Below are 22,138 nucleotides of genomic sequence, written 5' to 3' on the forward strand. Positions count from 1 at the left end.
CCCTTAAAGGACAGGCGTGGGAACATAAGAGTGGCAAGGCCCCAACACTCCATCCACCCCTGCCACAAAGGGGCACTGTGGTGCCAGACCCGTCACAGGCGGGTTCAGAAAGCTCATTTATGAGTCCCTTGAACAGTTACACTCTTCCTGACTGAAGAATGGCTGTTGATTCATTCCTTGTGCACTGGGACGGATTGTCTCCAGGACTGATTTGTGCAGTGCCCAGCCAGTTTACATGGCTTGCTGAGACTTAGCAATCGCCATATGGCGGTGTAAAGTGGCTTCAGGATTTGGGATTTTATTAGTGCAGTGACATTTTCTCAACCACACCATGGTATTCTCAAACCATGGGACTGGGGGAGGGGGAGAGGGGAGGGAGCATGAAGGTCCTTGTGGTCTACATTTTATTTGAATCATTGGAGGTAAACTTTTCAGAAGCTTATTTGCTTCATCACAAAGTGTTTGTAGCTTTGAATGTTTTAAGTTCCCTTTTCAGACTGTTTTTCATAACCTCTCTTATGTACATCAGAAGGGGGGAAATAAATTTGGCCATGAAGAACTGAAAAATGAAAAAGGCCTGGAAATGTTTTCAGAAGGGAACAATATAAGTGAGGGTTGTGTGTATAATTTTCAAATTATCTACTGATGTCCAAACTCGAGAATATCCAAACTATAATGTCACTGAGATATGCAAGCGTCCCATCTGTGGTCTCCCACCCTACTCTAAGGGGAATGATATGCAAGCAGCTATAGTTAAGCTAATGAGAAACAGCATTTCAGGATTTCTGGAAGATGTAGAAAAGGTGGAGTCTAGAAAAAACATTTCTTGTGCCAGAACAATGTTCAGAATGAGGCACATTATTTTCCATCTGCTTTTTTTCTTCTTACTCACAGTATGATGCAGTAGCACATTTAAAAAAAAAGACAACCTATAAAACTTCTCTCAAAAACAGCAGGCAAAGTACTCTCAGCAAAGCTCTATCTAGAAAATAAGGAGGTTAAAAGCAATCTGGCTTTGAGGATCAGGATCTGCATTCTATTTAAAGCAGCAGTGTCATTACTATGCACAAGAAGTTGCATGAGAATCAAGCTGGCATGATCAGACAACATGCTGAGTGGCCTGACATTTTAATAAATAAAAACTCCTCCATTTAAATAGTCTTGAAATATCCTTTGTCGTAATAAACACAAAAACATTTATGAGCTGAGGGTGTATTTGAGATTGATTTACAAACAGGGAGCCCATGTGGTAGCTGAGATCCAGAATGAAGATGACTCGGGAAATCAAAAGGATGAAATAAGATCATCACAGTTTATTGAACAGGTCCGACAGTTCATAAAGGCTCCCCAGCTCTATGGATTGGAAAGGAGGCTCAAAGAGTAGCTGGAGACAGACCGTGCAGTAGCTAGAATCAAGGAGCACATTTTTAAAAAATGTGATTTTCTAGTAAATAAAAATATTTTACAATCCAGCTAGTGTTACATTTTCTGGTATGTAGGGTTTTATATCCGTAAATAGGTAACGGCAAATCTGAGTGCGGTCATATTACAGCCATAACATTTTTTGTATAAAGCAGGCAATCAAAAAGGTTGGAGAACAGGCACAAAACAAATATTCTTGTGAGAGTTAGAAGCTTGGAAGGACCTGTATTCACATTGAGTTTTGCAGCCATTCAGGGTATCTCTGTAGTCTCCCTAAATGCAAAAGCTAAATTCCATGGAAACCTTAAAAACAAAAACAAAAATGTAGTGATTTGTAAGGCACTCATGGTTCTCCAGTGGAGATGCACAGCACACACAGACACATACTGTTTGGGACAGCTCTTCATCTGGTGTAAATCAACATTGATCTGTTGCATTCATTCCAGCGGAGGCTCTGGACCATGTATATTTATTTATTCAGATATAATAAACACAGATGATAGAAGCACCAATCCCAAGCTCTCAGTTGTCCTTCCCAAACTTGAAATTTGCAAGACACAAACATAAGAATTGATGTATCATATCACACTCCAGCCCAGCTTGTCCAATAGCCTCTCTCTGACATGGGCCAGTACCAGATACTTCAGACAAAAGGGCAAGAAACCTAGGAGTGGACAATTAGGGAATAACCTGCCTATGGGGGAAGTTTTTTCTTACACCTCATCAGCTGGTTTATACCCTGCTGAAGCATAAAGGTTCTGTCTTTTTTTTAAAACAAACAAACAAATAATTTAAAAAAATCACATGAAGCCACTTAAATTAACTGCCACAATCAATCAGATCCAGCCCCAAAATGTAGTTATCCCATGGCATCCAGCACTCATCCACCTGCCTTCAGATGCCAGAGATAAAAGATGAGCTTTGCAGTGTGTCTGGGAGGCTAACAAATCAGGGCTCTGGCAGATCCAGGGAAGGGAAGAACTTTCTCCAAAGTCAGGGGCTCTGTCATGGAGAATACACATGGCAGAACCTTCTAATAAACACTAATGCCAGGGAGACCCATTGCAACCCCCCTGATTTTGGGACGATTAGCAAATAAACAAACAACCAACTGAAGAAGCAGGGATAACATATCACATTTATGTTGATAGTTAGTATACAGCACACTCCTTATAACATACTTAGCAGTGCACTATGGTATATTGTGTAGGGGCATGAACAGATTCCAGCCCGGGTGCTCTGGAGGTATTTGTGCAAATGGCACTGGTAGTGGCCATGGATTCACTTCATGTAACTCAGAACTCTCTGGTTGTGACACAGCCATGAAATAAAATTACTGTTTGAAATGCAACTGCAGCAGCTACTCCCTGCTGGGAAGTATTAGAAATTTCTGTCTGGATCCCACAGTACTCCATCCTTGCCCACCCCCACTTTCTCCCTTCACATACTCTCTCTGGATGCTCTCATCTGCCAACCTGCCTTCAGCTTCCACCTTTTTGCCAATGACTCACAGATCTACCGTTCCACTGCTGAGCAATCTCCCTCCATCCAATCCCACCTGTCTCTCTAACATCTCCCCCCAGAGATCTTACTCTCAGCATATGCTTATCTGGTCCAAAATTGAATTCCTAGACTTTTCTCTGAAACTCTCTCCACTCCTTCTTCCTGACACCTACATCAGCCCCACCCTCCTCTGTTCAAAACCAGCCATTTAAAATCTTTTTTTGACCATGATTCTGACTGCCTGACCCCTCTTTTGGAATCCCTCCAATAGCTCCACTCATTCTACTGCGTTAAATCCAAGCCTTTTGTCTTCACCTTTGAGGCCTTTCACAGCTCTGTGCATCTTGTCACTTATTGCCTTGCCTTCTGCAATGGCCAGTGACATCAACCTCATTAATCTCTTTGCCAATTTCCCTCTCAGACATCTCCTTGTCTCCTTCCACACTGTCCCTTATGCATGGAATTCTCTACTCCAACCTTCCATCATATCCCTCCTGAACACTGCCATGCTGTCTATAAAAAATCAGCCATTTAATGACTGACATGAAAGGGCAGATGGGGATCGATGACACTTTACCCAACACTAATCCAAACTTATGTATGTTTATAAAATAAGTGTCTATTTGAACCCTTTCCCCCTACCCTGCTGCTTTTCTTTGAACAACCCAGGGCAGGGACCATGCTCTTTGTTTGTGCACAATAGGGCCTCTTGACATTTCTGCTATATAAATATTAATACCCTACTAGAGTGAGGTTTCCAGTCCAATTTCTAGGCCGAAGAGATTTAAGATAACTTTGGACAAGAGTGAGAGGTCTATTTCCTCTTCCCGTCTCTGCAATCACTGACTTATTACTGCCGGGTAACAGACAATGTGAACATTTTCATGTCAGAGCTCAGATGCATTCTGTCATGGCTGAGTCACACTTGCTTTCCTTTCTGCTTGACCCAGGAACAATCTGACCCTGATGTTCGATGGAGAGCTTATGTAAGAAGTTAATTAATTCATTGTGGGTTGTGCATAGAGGCATGCAAAGTAATTAATGCCACCCCAAGCTGCCGTAGCTCAGGATCAGAAATGGGAAGAGCAGCTCATGTAACAGGAAAAGCGTAAAAAAAGAACAGAAAAGTGCCCATTCTGGTTCTCTTTACAGCCCACATACATCCCTAGGCATGCTGCTCTTGACACCATAGTGGGAACAGTGAGGGGGAGAGGCAGCTGTGCTCCACTGGAAGTGGGATCAGCCTGGCAGGCAGTCTTTCAGGAAGCAACAGAGAGCATTTACAGTACACACAAACAGATAGAAATTGTGAACACACCAACAGAGCAAATGAAAAAACAAGGAACCTACAGAGAACACCACGCAGAAATACCGACCCTCCCAGGAGCTAAGGGAGAAGTGAAAAGAGATTGGCGGAAGTAGCGGAGGGAAAGAGGGGAAGTTCACTAATATGTTTAGTGTGAAAGACAAGGGATGATGAACGAGCAGACTCAACCCACAGGAAAAGGAGTGCTGAGGGTGCCACCAGCCATGCTTAAGCTGGTTGAAGCAGCCTATTGCCTCAAACCTTCACACTTAAGAGAGAATTATTTGAGGGGGCTGCGTAAACTTTAGGTGAGTGGGGGAAATAAAGTGCAAGGCTCTTTAAAGTAAAAAACAGTGGTCATGCATGGTGATATGAAACCCCACTGAGCCAGATTCAGAAGTGACTCAAATTGTGGTATAATTTACACAGCTGCAGGTTGGTGTAAGGAAGCATTAGGTACACCCGTCTGCACCAATTTACTATGTATATAATCTGCCACCGCTGCTTATGACACTGCTTGATTTAACCCTTAGCATTCCCCAGGTGGAGGAGCTGACAAGGAAGGCTGTGTGATGAAGAACTCGTGATCTTGCAAGGGTGTTCTGGAGTCACACACTGCTTTATTGTTGATGTTGAACTTCTAATATTTTTTTAAAATGTATTTTAGAGTGTGTGCAAAGGATAGATGCTAAAGCCCCTAACTCTTTAATATGAAGTCTAAGTCTCAGGGCTCAGATAAATTCCTAGTGTATGCAAACACATACATATATAATGGTCATAAGATTTCTGATGCCAAAACATACATAAGGCTTATAGACTGACATTTAAGAATACAGAAACTGAGCCTTTCCTGGGGCAAGGAAAATGTATTTTGTTTCCTATTTACTTTCACAGTGGTTGCTATCACTTTATAGCTCTCCGGGAATTTTTACTGGAAATCAAAATAGCCCCCAAAAACTATTTCCTACATTTTGTGCAATTCTAGAATTTCTTGTGGAACTGCCATCCTGTGCTCCTAGACTGCACAGAGAACCCCAGTCCTACTGTGCTTCAGTTAGGAGATCTCCATGTCAAGCAGCTTTTCTGCTGCACAGATTAGAAGCAGAGGAAGGTGCTTGGCATGCAGAATTCCTTAAGCAGCTTCTGTGGGGCTAAGGAATAGGCATACAGCCCCAGGTGCCAGGTTCTGCAAACCTCCACCTGCATCCTTGCTGAGTTAGTCCAGGAGGGCACGATCTCCATCTCTCTGCTCCCAGTGTTCCCTTTTAGGGTCAGAAAACACACAGACATGGAGAGGGAAGTGGCTGGACAAGATGGGGACTAGAAGCTGGCAAGAAGTTAGCCAGTTTTGCAGATTTTTGAGGCTCAACCAGATTTGTGACATCTTGGAAAAAAGGTAAATTAGACAGCTGTGTGTGTGTATGCATTACATCTGGGCATGTAATATTTCACCTTCACATTTTTGGTTTGATCCAATCACTGCTTCAGTTGGTTTTCCTCTTGTTTCTGGCTCTGGATATGTGCCCTCGTACAGCCCATGAGAATTCCCATATAGGAAGCTACCAGTTTCTCCTTTAGCTGCTGCCTGAGCTGGAGGCCTCACATCTGTTCTGCTGAGTGCTGGCACCTTTGGGTGTCAGGAGTTAAGAGGATAAGGGACTAGTTTTTACTTCTGTTAGACTATATTACAAAATATAGAATATGATGTTCTGTTTTGATGCATAGTTTTCTTGCTTTGTTTTCTTTCTGGACTAGGGCAGCTCCTCAGCTGGTGTGAATTGGCATAGTTCCATGGACTGCAATGGAGCTACCAGTATACCTATTTACAGGAGCTGAGGATCAGGCTTCTAATTATTTACATCTTGTTTGTGTGCGCGCATCTAGGATACACCGATAGCAATATCCCAAGCCCAGGTCCATGGGAAGACAACCCTGGGGCATCCTCCATGCAGCCCAACCATTGCCACCCTCTCAAACAGTTTGAATTGAAGCTATTGAGGATGGAAGTATTTACAAGCTGGCTCAGAGCTCGTTCAATCCTACAGTGTTAGGAACACTTACAAAACGTTAGGAGCACTTGTGTGTGTGGACACAAAAGCATTCCAGGTGTTTCGATAGTGGTGTAAATGCCAAAACCCTCTTGGGCTGACAGCCCGCTTCAGTGCATACACTTTTGGCACCACTGCCAGACATGACTAAACCAAGCGGAAGGCTGATATGGGTCGACAACACAGCAGTCATTCTTCTTAGCTCCTCCAGTGCACTAATAGCGTTGCGAGCTTTGCCAAAACAAACACACAAGCAGCCTATACACCAAAAATCTGCGGCTTTGGGGGTTTGGATGAATAAAGGGGCATCCTATAGCCAGTTTCTGTCATACTGTCTTATTACTACTGCACCTGCTGAATATGAATTTGAGGGCACTGTATGTAGCTTTTATAGCCACACATAGTCTCAGTCTGACACGAATGGCCAACTGCTGTGGCTTTGTATATAGCTGGTATTCCGTTGCTGAAGTATTGAGCTGCTGATGTCACTTGTAGTCAAGGTATTCTATAATGATTTTCTGATAACAAATGACTCTAGAAGGGAAGGAATGCAGATGTAATGCTATTTGTCTTACTTATCTGTGGTGAAACTCTAAGGCTTGCATAACATTTGCCTCACATTTAAACTGCTAGCTGTCTGATCACCTACTTCTGGAAGATAAATAGAACAGCAGTCATTGGAAGGTAACTGAATTCCTTATTCTACAAGGAATATAGCTATGCTAGCAGTAGAAATTGAACCCTGGTATGTTAGTACTATCCCTGGAGAGCTAAAAAATACAGATTCTTTATGGGTCTCTGGATGACCAAAGATATAGATCAAATTCTGCTCTTGGCTATGTTGGTACAAAACTGCTGGAATCACTGGTAGATTTTTTCCCATATATCTTTCTAAAATTCCACGCTTTCTCCCCTGAAGATATGAGGATAAGGCTGTGGGTGCCTGCCTCTTCTCAGCACATAATTCCAAAGAATGCATACTGCTCACAAAGCTCTGTTTGAGTTTAAGAATGGAACACCTAAGGTCAGCCTTCATCTACACATCAAATCCTCTGAATAAAACTGAAACCCCCTATATGGACTGAATGTAATGAATCATAGAATCATAGAATATAAGGGTTGGAAGGGACCCCAGAAGGTCATCTAGTCCAACCCCCTGCTCGAAGCAGGACCAATTCCCAGTTAAATCATCCCAGCCAGGGCTTTGTCAAGCCTGACCTTAAAAACCTCTAAGGAAGGAGATTCTACCACCTCCCTAGGTAACGCATTCCAGTGTTTCACCACCCTCTTAGTGAAAAAGTTTTTCCTAATATCCAATCTAAACCTCCCCCACTGCAACTTGAGACCATTACTCCTCGTTCTGTCATCTGCTACCATTGAGAACAGTCTAGAGCCATCCTCTTTGGAACCCCCTTTCAGGTAGCTGAAAGCAGCGATCAAATCCCCCCTCATTCTTCTCTTCTGCAGGCTAAACAATCCCAGCTCCCTCAGCCTCTCCTCATAACTCATGTGTTCCAGACCCCTAATCATTTTTGTTGCCCTTCGCTGGACTCTCTCCAATTTATCCACATCCTTCTTGAAGTGTGGGGCCCAAAACTGGACACAGTACTCCAGATGAGGCCTCACCAATGTCGAATAGAGGGGAACGATCACATCCCTCGATCTGCTCGCTATGCCCCTACTTATACATCCCAAAATGCCATTGGCCTTCTTGGCAACAAGGGCACACTGCTGACTAATATCCAGCTTCTCGTCCACTGTCACCCCTAGGTCCTTTTCCGCAGAACTGCTGCCTAGCCATTCGGTCCCTAGTCTGTAGCTGTGCATTGGGTTCTTCCGTCCTAAGTGCAGGACCCTGCACTTATCCTTATTGAACCTCATCAGATTTCTTTTGGCCCAATCCTCCAATTTGTCTAGGTCCTTCTGTATTCTATCCCTCCCCTCCAGCATATCTACCACTCCTCCCAGTTTAGTATCATCCGCAAATTTGCTGAGAGTGCAATCCACACCATCCTCCAGATCATTTATGAAGATATTGAACAAAACCGGCCCCAGGACCGACCCTTGGGGCACTCCACTTGATACCGGCTGCCAACTAGACATGGAGCCATTGATAACTACCCGTTGAGCCCGACAATCTAGCCAGCTTTCTACCCACCTTATAGTGCATTCTTCCAGCCCATACTTCCTTAACTTGCTGACAAGAATACTGTGGGAGACCGTGTCAAAAGCTTTGCTAAAGTCAAGAAACAATACATCCACTGCTTTCCCTTCATCCACAGAACCAGTAATCTCATCATAAAAGGCGATTAGATTAGTCAGGCATGACCTTCCCTTGGTGTCTGATTGGCTGCTAGCCTGCAGGGGGCGGGCAGTAGGGTGTCTGTTTGTTTGCGTCAGGGAAGCCTGGCTGTTTAAAAATAGCCAGAGCTTCGCGAACCAGCTGAGCGGCGGCAAACCAGCTGAGCAGCGGGGGACAGCAGAGCAGCTCGCAGCAGGAGTTTGCCTGGGAGTTCGCCTGGAGTGAGCCCAGTGAGGCTTACGTCTTGCAAACTGCTCTGAGGAAGCTCATAGTAGGAAGGTGATATGGAAAGGTGGGTAGAAAGCTGGCTAGATTGTTGGGCTCAACGGGTAGTGATCAATGGCTCCATATCTAGTTGGCAGCCGGTATCAAGTGGAGGACCCCAAGGGTCGGTCCTGGGGCCGGTTTTGTTCAATATCTTCATAAATGATCTGGAGGATGGTGTGGATTGCACTCTCAGCAAATTTGCGGATGATACTAAACTGGGAGGAGTGGTAGATATGCTGGAGGGGAGGGATAGAATACAGAAGGACCTAGACAAATTGGAGGATTGGGCCAAAAGAAATCTGATGAGGTTCAATAAGGATAAGTGCAGGGTCCTGCACTTAGGACGGAAGAACCCAATGCACAGCTACAGACTAGGGACCGAATGGCTAGGCAGCAGTTCTGCGGAAAAGGACCTAGGGGTGACAGTGGACGAGAAGCTGGATATGAGTCAGCAGTGTGCCCTTGTTGCCAAGAAGGCCAATGGCATTTTGGGATGTATAAGTAGGGGCATAGCGAGCAGATCGAGGGATGTGATCGTTCCCCTCTATTCGACATTGGTGAGGCCTCATCTGGAGTACTGTGTCCAGTTTTGGGCCCCACACTTCAAGAAGGATGTGGATAAATTGGAGAGAGTCCAGCGAAGGGCAACAAAAATGATTAGGGGACTGGAACACATGAGTTATGAGGAGAGGCTGAGGGAGCTGGGATTGTTTAGCCTGCAGAAGAGAAGAATGAGGGGGGATTTGATCGCTGCTTTCAGCTACCTGAAAGGGGGTTCCAAAGAGGATGGCTCTAGACTGTTCTCAATGGTAGCAGATGACAGAACGAGGAGTAATGGTCTCAAGTTGCAGTGGGGGAGGTTTAGATTGGATATTAGGAAAAACTTTTTCACTAAGAGGGTGGTGAAACACTGGAATGCGTTACCTAGGGAGGTGGTAGAATCTCCTTCCTTAGAGGTTTTTAAGGTCAGGCTTGACAAAGCCCTGGCTGGGATGATTTAACTGGGAATTGGTCCTGCTTTGAGCAGGGGGTTGGACTAGATGACCTTCTGGGGTCCCTTCCAACCCTGATATTCTATGATTCTATGATTCTATGGAAGGGGGAGGTTCAGCTGTTGTGACCTGCACTGGATGTGCCATGTTTGTCTTTCTTCCACAGGACAGAAGCGACTTTGTCTGTACAAAGTGCAAGCTGGTCTCCATATTGGAAGAGAAGATTGAAGGTCTGGAGCAACAGATAATGACCCTGCGTTGCATACGAGAAACTGAGGATTTTCTGGACAAAACTCAGGATAGGCTTCTAGGGGCACAAAGCTCTACAGATATAGAGCAGGTTGCACAGAGGAGCCAAGAGGCCAGTGAAGAAGCTTGGCAACATGTGACCTCCAGAAGAGGTAAGCGGAATGTCCGGGTTCCAGTAACACAGACACAGGTAACTAACCGCTTTCATGTTCTCTCCACAGGTATCGTTGCGGAGAGTGGACCAGATGATATGTCTGGGGCGAGAAAGCAGAAGGAGACTCCGATGGTTGGAAGGCATGAGATGCTATGTCCTGAGGTTGGGAGTTCCACGACCACCACTCCCAAGAGGAGAAGGCGGGTGGTGGTGGCCGGGGACTCTCTCCTCCGGGGGACTGAGTCATCTATCTGCCACCCTGACCGGGAAAACCGAGAAGTCTGCTGCTTGCCAGGGGCTAAGATTCGCGATGTGACGGAGAGACTGCCGAGACTCATCAAGCCCTCGGATCGCTACCCCTTCCTGCTTCTCCAAGTGGGCACCAATGATACTGCCAAGAATGACCTTGAGCGGATCACTGCGGACTATGTGGCTCTAGGAAGAAGGATAAAGGAGCTGGAGGCGCAAGTGGTGTTCTCGTCCATCCTCCCCGTGGAAGGAAAAGGCCTAGGTAGGGACCATCGAATCGTGGAAGTCAACGAATGGCTACGCAGGTGGTGTCAGAGAGAAGGCTTTGGATTCTTTGACCATGGGATGGTGTTCCATGAAGGAGGAGTGCTGGGCAGAGACGGGCTCCATCTTACGAAGAGAGGGAAGAGCATCTTTGCCAGCAGGCTGGCTAACCTAGTGAGGAGGGCTTTAAACTAGGTTCACCGGGGGAAGGAGACCAAAGCCCTGAGGTAAGTGGGAAAGCGGGATACCGGGAGGAAGCACAGGCAGGCCTCTTGGGGCACAAAGCTCTACAGATATAGAGCAGGTTGCACAGAGGAGCCAAGAGGCCAGGCCTCTTGGTGGCTGAGGGAGATCATTTCACATCTGATACATAGAATCATAGAAGATCAGGGTTGGAAGAGACCTCAAGAGATCATCTAGTCCAACCACCTGCTCAAAGCAGGACCAACCCCAACTAAATCATCCCAGCCAGGGCTTTGTCAAATCTGGCCTTAAAAATCTCTAAGGATGGAGATTCCACTACCTCCCTAGGTAACCCATTCCAGTGCTTCACCACCCTCCTAGTGAAATAGTTTTTCCTAATATCAAACCCAGACCTCCCCCACTGCAACTTGAGACCATTACTCCTTGTTCTGTCATCTGCCACCATTGAGAACAGCCTAGCTCCATCTTTGGAACCCCCTTACAGGTAGTAGTAGGCTGCTATCAAATCCCCCCTCACCCTTCTCTTCTGCAGACTAAATAAGCCCAGTTCCCTTAGCCTCTTCTCATAAGTTAGGTGCCCCAGCCCTCTAATCATTTTCATTGTCCCCAGATGGACTCTCTCCAATTTGTCCAAATCCTTTCTGTAGTGGGGGGCCCAGAACTTGATACAGTACTCCAGATGTTGCCTCACCAGTGCCAAATAGAGGGGAATAATCACTTCCCTCGATCTGCTGGCAATGCTCCTACTAATGCAGCCCAATATGCTGTTAGCCTTCTTGATAACAAGGCACACTGTTGACTCATATCCAGCTTCTCGTTCACTGTACTCCCCAGGTCCTTTTCTGCAGAACTGCCACTTAGCCAGTCGGTCCCCAACCTGTAGCAGTGCATGGGATTTTTCCTTCCTAAGTGCAGGACTCTGCACTTATCCCTGTTGAACCTCATCAGATTTCTTTTGGCCCAATCCTCCAATTTGGCTAGGTCACTCTGGACTCTATCCCTACCCTCCAGCGTAACCACCTCTCTCCCCAGCTTAGTGTCATCCACGAACTTGCTGGGGGTGCAATCCATCCCGTCATCCAGATAATTAATGAAGATGTTGAACAAAACCGGTCCTAGGACTAACCCCTGGGGCACTCCGCTCGATACCAGCTGCCAACTAGACATTGAGCTGTTGATCACTACTCGTTGAGCCCAATGATCTAGCCAGCTTTCTGTCCACCTTATAGTCCATTCATCCAATCCATACATACCCAATACTCTTTAAAAATTACATCCCACTTTCACTTTCCAAAAAGAAGCAGAGGACAGTCATCATGCCCTTGGCACTGCTTTATGGCCTGATCTTTTAATCTTGCAGTCACTAAGGTCCCTTTTTAAAATTTCACCTGAAGGCCTTTTCCATAAAATCATGACCAGCTGTAGTTACTCCATCACTTCACCTTTATCCATCTCAGCAGAGAGGAGCTCACTCATAACTAATGATCAAATTCATTAACCGAAAGCTGTCACTCATGATCTATGCTGCAGGTGTAATTTTAGGAGTGATACTGGATTCAATCATTCTTTCCTTTCCACTGGGGGTTGTTTCTCTGGTTAATTTGATTTTTAATTATGACTGTGCATAGTGCAGCCCAGCTTCCATTTGTACAGAAGGGGCCCTGGCTGGATTTCTATTTTGCGCCTGTTCTTTCTGGTAAGAAGCCACTTTTACATGCACCAGATTTTTTCCATTATGGTACCACTTCTAGAGAAAGATGTGGTTACTGTAGAGATTCTATGCCTGTGGTCGGATGAAAAAAGAAAGGATACTATTGAAAAGCATGACTGGCTTTTGGATGCTGTTATTTTATGAGCCATAGCTGCTGCTGTTGAACATGGTTCATTTTCTATAACCACACATCTTCTTCTACAGGGTTTTAGCTCTTAATTGCTTAAAATGGAATGTGAGGGTCTTTCCTAATACAGTTCTTTCCGGGGAATTTTTTTTCCCCAAACCTACCCTCATCGCTTGAAGGAAACAAACTTAAAAAAAAAAAAGACATCCTAGTCCAAGCTTAATATCCCCTTTATTCTCATGTCTATTGTGTCTTTCCTGCTATCTGAATAACTGAGAGAAGGTTGCTCTGACAACTCAAATCATAGCTCAAGCACACAGTCTATTATGGTTTTGGTATTCTGTATTAATTCTACTTAATAAAATCTTTATGTACAACCCATCAGTATATGATGCTAGTATACTACTTTGCTGTCTGTACCATGGCCATCCAGCTATATTATTCCTTCCTTAGATACCCTAGAGTTAGATATTAAAGTGACAGGGGACAATGTAAGTTAGCAGATTGCATAATTGAAACTGTATCTGAGCTAAATATTTTCAAAATCTTTTATTTTGGCAATTGCACCTTTTGTCCCTTTTTATAGTACTTAAATTAGCGTGAAATGCACAGGTGTTGACCCAAGACAGGAATCCAAATCTCCATCTAAATCCAGGTCAGAGGTGAATTTTACAAATCTAAATCCAAAGCCGGATTTACACAGCTCTAAATTAAATTCAGTATACCAGCAAATGCTCTCAAGAGCTCAGACATCCTGTATTTGGTACTGTATGGGTGATTGCAGATTTTAGCTGTAGGGCATGAGGTTGCTTTTCCACACAGCTCTTCCACCATAATAATCATTGTAAATTACAAATATGAGATGCAGTATTATTTTCTTTATCCTATTTTAATAGTTATTCCTTTGAAGAATGAGGTTTTGGTGTGATTGGTGCTTTTAAGCTTTTAGAGACTACAGACTGGTACAGTATGCAATGACTTATAAAGGGGGAAGAGATGGCAAAAATGGCATCAAAACCGAAACAGAATGAAGTAGTGTCTGGAACCAAAAAAGGTTGGATAACTAAACTACAGCATTTAAACTAGACTTGAAAGAAGCTTTTAGCTGGAGATCTAAACTCTGGAAGTCAAGCCCTTCATGCTTTCTCCAGGTTGTTTGCTCTTCAGCTGTTAGGTATTGAAAGTTCTGCCAGAAAGCTGCAAGAAAAAAAATTAAACTGGAATATATTTCAGAGCCAAGAAACTGTTACAGCCATATGGGAATATTCATGATGAGAGGACTAGATGATTCAGGAAATTCATAATGAATTATGGAGCCTTTCACTTCTGGGTCACTGGTTTAAATCCAGCTCAGTGCACAACTTTGCTTTTGAATTTTCTTTGCTGTGAATTTTCACGAGTGAAAACTGAGATTTTGGCAGTGTTGCCTATTGCAGCTTGGACAAAAAGCTCTGAGCAGGGAGATGGTACACTCTGATCCTCCATCATGTACAGATGCGGGTGGGACCCAACCAGGATGATCTCTTACAGACAGAACTATGACCCCCTTCCCCCCTCCAAAAAAGTGCTAGTAGGAGTTCTTGCCATGATGAGGATGGCAAATGGTACCTTACAAGTATGAGAAATGTGGACTGCAGGAGGAATAATGCCAAAGTGCTTGTATTATGCTTTTTTTCTATGGAGATCCATTATTGTAATGATGGATCACTTGATTACCTGTTCTGTTCATTCTGTCTGGGGCACCTGGCATGGCCACTGTTGGAAGACAGGATACTGGGCTAGATGGACTTTTGGTCTGACCCAGTGTGGCCGTTCTAATGTTTTTAACAGCAAATTGTTGGGGTCACATTGAAGTGGCACATTACCTTTGCTCCACTGCTAAACGCACTATTTATTAGAGCTGGTCAAAAATCAGAATTCCGCACGAGTGAAAATTCTGATATTTAGAAAATTATTTTCACTCCAAATTGGATTGAAAAGTCAAAATAGCAAATTTTTTCATAGAACACATAGGTCAGAAAAAAATTGATTCAGAAATATCAAAATATTTCCTTTCAACGTTTTTGAGATTCCTGAATTAAAATATTTCAGTTTGCCTTGTTTTGACATTTAACTGTGTTCCGCTAAGCTGCCTCCATGCCTCATGGGAGTTGTCGTTTGGATACCTCATGCCTCATTGTCTTTTGTCAGCTGGTCTCCCTGGCCAGACTATATCTCCCATGATGCACCATGGTCTTGAAACTCACTTGATGCACTGTGGAGGTTCATCCAGAAATGAGACAGCAGTTCATCAGAGAAGGAGGGAGGAGCTTCGCCCATTAAGAAGAATGGGCACCTGAGCTATGGCTCCATGATGCAACACAGCAGCTCAAGCAGACATTGATTAATGTTGAACTGATCCAAAATTAAACGTTTTGATTTGGCTTGACAAATTGAAATGTTCCAGTTCAAGTTGACTGAATTAATTTAGAATGGAAAATTGAAAAATGTCAGCAAAATCAGAATTTTCTTGCAGAAAATTTCAATTTTGTGGAAACTGCATTTTCCATCAAAATGACATTTTGCTGAAAAATTCCTGGCCGGTACTGGTATTTATATTTATATCTAACTATAATGTAATTGGCAAATAGATAAGACACTACAGGCTGTGCAATGCCTGCTGATGAAAACCAACCAGAATACAAGAGAGTCATCCTTAGCTATACTGGAGCTATACTTTTATTTGCTTACAGAAAGTTAATTTTAATCCAGTTGATTGTGAATATGATGTAAGCAATCATATATCCACACTCGATTATGGTTGTTCTTACCAGGAATTTACAATACCTTTGACCACACCTGGCAGTTTTGTTGCTAGAGTCCACACAGAAACAAAATGACTAACAATTATGATGTTACTTTTTCTGGACATGATCTAAAGTCACATTAGAGACTGCATTTATAAATATTTGTTATGATTATGAAGTTAATATTGGAAATGTGATCAGAAATTAAATAGCAATGTTCTGAAATATCATATTTGGTTAGAGCAAATTTTAAGTCTATGGTAATTCTATCCACTATGGTAATTTCTATCCTCTATAAGGTGGATAGAAAGCTGGCTAGATCGTCAGGCTCAACGGGTAGCATCAATGGCTCCATGTCTAGTTGGCAGTCAGTATCAAGCAGAGTGCCCCAAAGGTCAGTCCTGGGGCCGGTTTTGTTCAATATCTTCATTAATGATCTGGAGGGTGGCGTGGACTGCACTCTCAGCAAGTTTGCAGATGACACTAAACTGGGAGGAGTGGTAGATACGCTGGGTAGGGATAGGATACAGAGGGACCTATACAAATTAGAGGATTGGGCCAAAAGAAATCTGATGAGGTTCGACAAAGACAAGTGCAGAGTCCTGCACTTAGGACGGAAGAATCCCATGCACTTCTACAGATTAGGGATGGAGTGGCTAGGCAGCAGTTCTGCAGGAAAGGACCTAGGGATTACAGTGGGCGAGAAGCTGGATATGAGTCAACAGTGTGCCCTTGTTGCCAAGAAGGCCAATGGCATTTTGGGATGTATAAGGAGGGGCATTGCCAGCAGATCGAGGGACATGATCATTCCCCTCTATTTGACATTGGTGAGGCCTCATCTGGAGTACTGTGTCCAGTTTTGGGCCCCACACTACAAGAAGGATGTGGGAAAAACTGAAAAGCGTCCAGTGGAGGGCAACAAAAATTATTAGGGGACTGGAACACATGAGTTATGAGGAGAGGCTGAGGGAACTGGGATTGAGTCTGCAGAAGAGAAGAATGAGGGGGGATTTGATAGCTGCTTTCAACTACCCGTAAGGGGGTTCCAAAGAGGATAGATCTTGACTGTTCTCAGTGGTAGCAGATGACAGAACAAGGAGTAATGGTCTCAAGTTGCAGTGGGGGAGGTTTAGGTTGGATATTAGGAAAAACTTTTTCACTAGGAGGGTGGTGAAGCACTGGAATGGGTTACCTAGGGTGGTAATGGAATCTCCATCCTTAGATTTTTAAGGCCAGATTTGACAAAGCCCTTGCTGGGATGATTTAATTGGGGTTGGTCCTGCTTTGAGCAGGTGGTTGGACTAGATGATCTCTTGAGGTCCCTTCCAACCCTGATATTCTATGATTCTATGAATTCCATGTTTGATCATTTTTCTTTTACTTCGGTAAGAAGGGGCAGAAATATTACTTAGAATAGCTGGCACTATTGCAGATTGTCCTGCTAGTTCGGTTTATCTGAGTGTACAGGGAAATGCTTATTGTTAGTTGTGATGCAGTTCTTTTTAGAAGCTGAATAAAACACCAGTAAAGTCTGTTCTGCCTGAACCTCTCTAGGAATCATTTTCTTAGGTATAGTTGCTGCCTATAGATTTTAACTATGCAAGCTTCACAGTAACAGCTTTTATTATTACTAATTATTATTATTATTATTATTGTAGCACCCAGAGGTGAAGTGAATGAGTTGCCTCTGATGTCACAATGCTCCTCTGTCTGCAGCACCATAATGGGCACTGAGCAGAAAGCAGGCTTTCCAGTGTTCTGGTTTTCTGACTGTCACCAAAATCAGTCATTTGCTGGCCAGTTTCTTGTGGCAGATATGGAAATCTCCACATTTGTGAAGAGCCAGGGAGATGACATTACTAAACCTTCTGTGAGCAATCTTGGGGATAAAGAATGAACAGTTGGCCAGCACATAGTTCTTGGATTTTCTTTAAAAGGAATATTTCACTGCAGCCATTTTAAAGCAACCAGCCACCTCAAGGCAAGCATTGTTTCATCATGATGATGATGATGATGCAGACCTGGAAGTCAGGATCTGAGCATGACTCCAAGCGGAGGACTCCAACAAGAGAAGGTACACTCTGAAAATAATTCTGTATAACAAATGCTCCAAGAACAATGTGTGTGTGGTTTAAGTTTACAACCAGAGCAGATTTACATTAAGAAGTCAGTCAGTAGGAAAGTCCATTTTTCAATACTATCCGGACAGTAAGCACGTTAATTGAATGCAGAGTAAAAGAGCATGGGTGGCCCTTTTGCTTTTTTGTCTGAAGCAGGAGCTTCACAGTGACTATAGATTCTCCTAATGCCAAATGAAGTGCCTTTAACCACCACCCCACAACTGATTTTTAAGAGTTTCAACTGAGTGTGAGCCACATTTTTGTAATCAATTTGTTCACTTCTAGGCAGAACTCGGCAATGTGCTGCTAAAAGCATAGATTTGTTCCAGTTCTCTACTGCATAACTACTCACTTCTGACAGCATAATATAGGCATTGCCTGCCCCTTTACTGCCCCCTCCCCATTCAGGAATCAAGTGGTCATTATGGAACTAGAACAGATTAAGCACAGCACAGTATCACAAGCTCCCAAAATAAACTTGCTTACATAACATGTAAAATCACCCAATCTTTCCCCTAGGTTCTTTTGGCAGAAAAGCTCAGAGGAAATTTTCTGTTGTTGCAGATAAAAGGCTTGTTTTATTCTGCGCCTGATAATGCATACTTGTTTAATTTCAAGCACATATTTCAGCTCCATTGGGAAGGTAGCAGCAAGCACTGTTGCTGAGCAAAGAAGCATTCCCAAGAGGCAATTTTTGTTCATCTGTTTTTGTAACCAGAACGAAGAGAATCACACTCAAAAGCTGAATATTTGTCAAATGATGTAAAGTCACTCAGCAGAGAGGGCTAGCCCTAGACAAAGCCAGAATAACATGGTGGCACATGCATAGTGGATAGAATATAAGATTTTTAAACAGTTTTTTTCTCTAAACTGATCCATTGGCTGAAGTAACCTATGTAGATTGGGTCCACAACCAGTCCCTTTTCCATAGTGGAGGGTGACCTCATACTCATGGTCTAGTGATATGGGATCACTATATCAGAAAAGTCTGCCCCTTGTTTCTGAAGTTATGCACCCAATGCTGTTCAACACAGGACTGGAGAACAACTTGGTCCCATCAGTCAGTCATCATGGTCTAAACCCAAAAGCTATGCTTGGCTTGCATAAGATTGTGTGCATGTAGAGCATTTAGCCATTTGCTCAAGTGGTGGTAGGCTGATGACCATTGCACTATGGACTCTCTAAACTGCTGGACTCACTCTCTGGATCTATGCAGGTTTTGCTTGAACACCGTGTCGCCCTGCTGCAGCTGCCTCATCTACTTTGTAACTGTATTTCAAAAGCTCTAACTGAAACCTTTCTTGATGAGCAAGTAGTGGGAGCTGAGCATTTACTCTGGCTTGCATTTTGAGAAAAGGACTTGAAAATAAATAGCATCAATAAACAGGGGAGCTAGGGAAGTTCGCCCTCAGAATAACAAGAGTTAGACCCAGGGTATTCTGAGAATTTGGTCTGTTCTCCAACACTTCCCCTAGGCTTCCAGAAGGTCTTTTGAAGTCCCCCAGAACTTTTTCTGCAACTGCAATTGTGTAGTAAAGCACTAGGGTACATACCAGGGAAACCTGCAATAGACCAGCATCAAAATCTGCTGGGCTAGCATGGAAACACTGCACCATTAGTGCATACATCTGTGCTAACCCACTTGTTCCACTAACAACAATTCTATTTTCTTGTGTAGGCAAAGGCTGAAGGGGAACAAATAGACCCTTATTCAGCATAACTGTGTAAGGCAGTTTCTCAAGCTGGTACATGTGTCATAATTACTTATCATTAGTTAAAACCTGCTACTCTTCAGTTATCTGGAAGCCAGTGGTTAAAGATTTTTTTAATTCTCCTGTCATATAAATTCTAAGTTACAACTGTGTAATACACTCACCACAAAGGAACAGGAAAATGCTGAGAACAAAACTGCCTCATGTGCTTATGTCTGCAAATTCTTAGGCTTCCTTAATAACTGTTAAAACGAATAACGAATGAAGTCCTCTTTGTCCACCTAAGAGTACTGCATCCCTTCTCAACAGTGATTACTGTGGGAGGCTGAGAACTTAAACTGTAATATACAAGAGCCACTGTAATCTTAACAGAGGAAAGGAGGAGGAAAAAAAAGTTTAGAAACTCCATCTGTAAGTGCAACTAAAGAATGTAGTTTTGCAGCCTTAATAGCAAAAGAAGAAAAATATCCACCCCCAAAATGGTGCTTGCTCCGCTTTGAGCTGGCAAAAGTTATTTCAATAACAGGTTATGGAGAATGTTACTTCAAAGTCCGGAAGTCAATGGAGTTTTGGAAGCAACTGCTGCAATTTGTATCCAAAACTGATTTAACTTCCCCAGTAAGTGATGTGTACAAATGGCACACACCACTAAACCACATATGCACGCAATGTATGAATTCCCACATTCTTGACTTCCCATTCCAGCTTTAACATTTTTTCCAGTGCTAAAAGAAATGAATCAATCATGCAATAGGATGTGTGCACAAGTGCCAAAGAGAAAATTAAAATCAGCTGTGATTTAAAATTACAGATCCTGGAGAGCTTTGTTTAGATGCTTAATGCCCTCATAAATCCTTTCTGCCACTGTGGGTAACCAGCTGAAGGTTGGAGCTCCTTACAGCTTGGCCATTCTGAATTTGTTTGCTTTCTTTTGATAGATTGACCATTTATTATGACCTTGATTGTTATAAAACTATCAGTATCAGCCAGGCAAAATGTTCTCTTGTGAACTAATTTCTTGTAAGTGTTGTAACTCATTCATTTTAAGGTCTTTTCATCATCATTTGGGCTTCTGCTGCTGAGAAGGAAAGCTTTGCCATCAAAAGGGTTTTCTGGAATGCACCATTGTCCATATATTGGCTTGGGGTTTGTTTTTTTTCAGCTTGATGCGTTAATGGAGAGATTTATTGAGAACATACAGAAACTGAAAGGCAATACTTTGCAGCATCTTTTTGTCTTCTTTCATCCCTGCTGTAGAGCTGGATGCTCTAAGCTAAATACACATGAATCAAAAGCTTTGGGATGCACAAACACAGAATCCCTCCCAATCACCCTAATGCATGTGCAGAGCACTCACGCAAAATTAGATTCATGACTTGCAAGGCTTCCCAGGAACTACTTTTATGTGGGCTCACTTTGGAGGCCACATGAGCATAATTAGTACTCTTTACATTTAGTGAATATTAATGGCTATTGTGTTTGAAATTGTTTACATAGAATGTACAGAGAGAATGAGACAAGTATTCTGTAAGATTTAATATGCTTAAAATAACAGCACCCTGTTAAGTCAGAAGGCAAATGATGCAATGCTTTTTTTCTTTTAAAAAGATAGACACTGGTGTTCTTCTTGGTGACAGAGTGAGTTCATCTACACAGCAGTTAGTGATTAAGCTGCACTGCATCACATACATCCTTGTCTCTGAATCTTGATCTGGTGTTAACTAGTCAACTGGCAGGACGCTCTCTCCGCTGAGAGTGGTGTCTCATCAGATTTAGTAGTAGTTTGCTTATAAGTAGCAGCCTGTGGTCTCTGAGTAGGAGACAAGGGCAGGGGATGGAACGGGGTGGAGGTTGCCCAAGGCAGGGTTGGGAGAGGCAGCCTGAAGGCGGAGCTGGAATAGGTTTGCATCATCCACACTGCTGGCCTCATGTAGATTATCTGGAAAAAGTAATGCAGTCTTTGGTTGTGTTTCCATTTCCACCTCCTCATCAAGAATCCCACCTTTAAAAGGGAGGGGCAATGCCCTGGGCAACCACAGGCAAAAGGCCCTGCAACATGGCTTCAATAGAATTACACTAGCCGGGAGATGAGAACTGTAGGAGCATCAGAGCCATCAAAGGGCCTCAGATCTGCAGCTCTGGGATCCTTGGGATAGGGAAGTGGACCGATGGTTCATGATGTGAAGGTGGGAGGCAGGAAGAAGGGCACATTCCTCAAGATCTTTTGTGTGGAGTTTTCCTCCCCCCAGGCTCCCTTGCACTGGTATGTCCATAAGCATGCATGACCCAGTCAATAGACATTCACAAGGAAGTTATATTCTTGGGAGCATTAATACTGCTATTGTGAAACTTACAGCATAAGCTCTTCTGGGCAAAGACTTTGTACCTGTACATCTAGCTCACTCTTGACATTGTACATATTAAATAATAACAAGCCATTCCAAGGTAGGATAATGCTCTTGAGGCAAAACCCTACCCCCACTGTGGTCAATGGCAGCAATTTACAGTGGTGAGGACATTTATTCCTGATGGAAACAGTCTTTCAAGATCATTTCCCTCAGATATGAACTAAGTTTATATCCATCACGAAATATCTCAATGTTATTTGTATTTCTTGTGCTCTCCTAAAACAATATGTGGCTGTTTTTTCTGGCCAATATGCTAAAGAAAACATTTTTCAAGGGGCAATCCTGTTAGGGTTCTTCAAGACACAATGTAGTCA

General features: G+C 43.3%; 1 protein-coding gene across 12 annotated transcripts in view; it reads left to right on the top strand.

The window, feature by feature from the left end:
- The window catches only part of LOC125636867 (uncharacterized), a 263,703-nt gene that overhangs the window by 226,125 nt on the left and 15,440 nt on the right, over positions 1-22,138 (top strand). For 8 of the 12 annotated variants that reach the window (XR_012668431.1, XR_012668426.1, XR_012668428.1 and 5 more), the window contains 2 exons: positions 10,007-10,983; positions 17,243-17,658. The exons of 2 other annotated variants lie outside the window; for them this stretch is intronic. Coding sequence is in view for 1 of the 10 variants with exons in the window: in XM_075128508.1 (XP_074984609.1) it covers positions 10,088-10,951 (864 nt within the window). In the remaining 9 variants the exon portion in view is untranslated. Of the gene's footprint in view, positions 1-10,006; positions 13,179-17,242; positions 17,659-22,138 lie in introns of those variants that run through there. 2 more of the 12 variants (XR_012668433.1, XM_075128508.1) reach the window with 2 other exon arrangements.

The sequence above is a fragment of the Caretta caretta genome, chromosome 5 (assembly GCF_965140235.1).
Source record: "Caretta caretta isolate rCarCar2 chromosome 5, rCarCar1.hap1, whole genome shotgun sequence".
Classification (NCBI taxonomy): Eukaryota; Metazoa; Chordata; order Testudines; family Cheloniidae; genus Caretta; species Caretta caretta.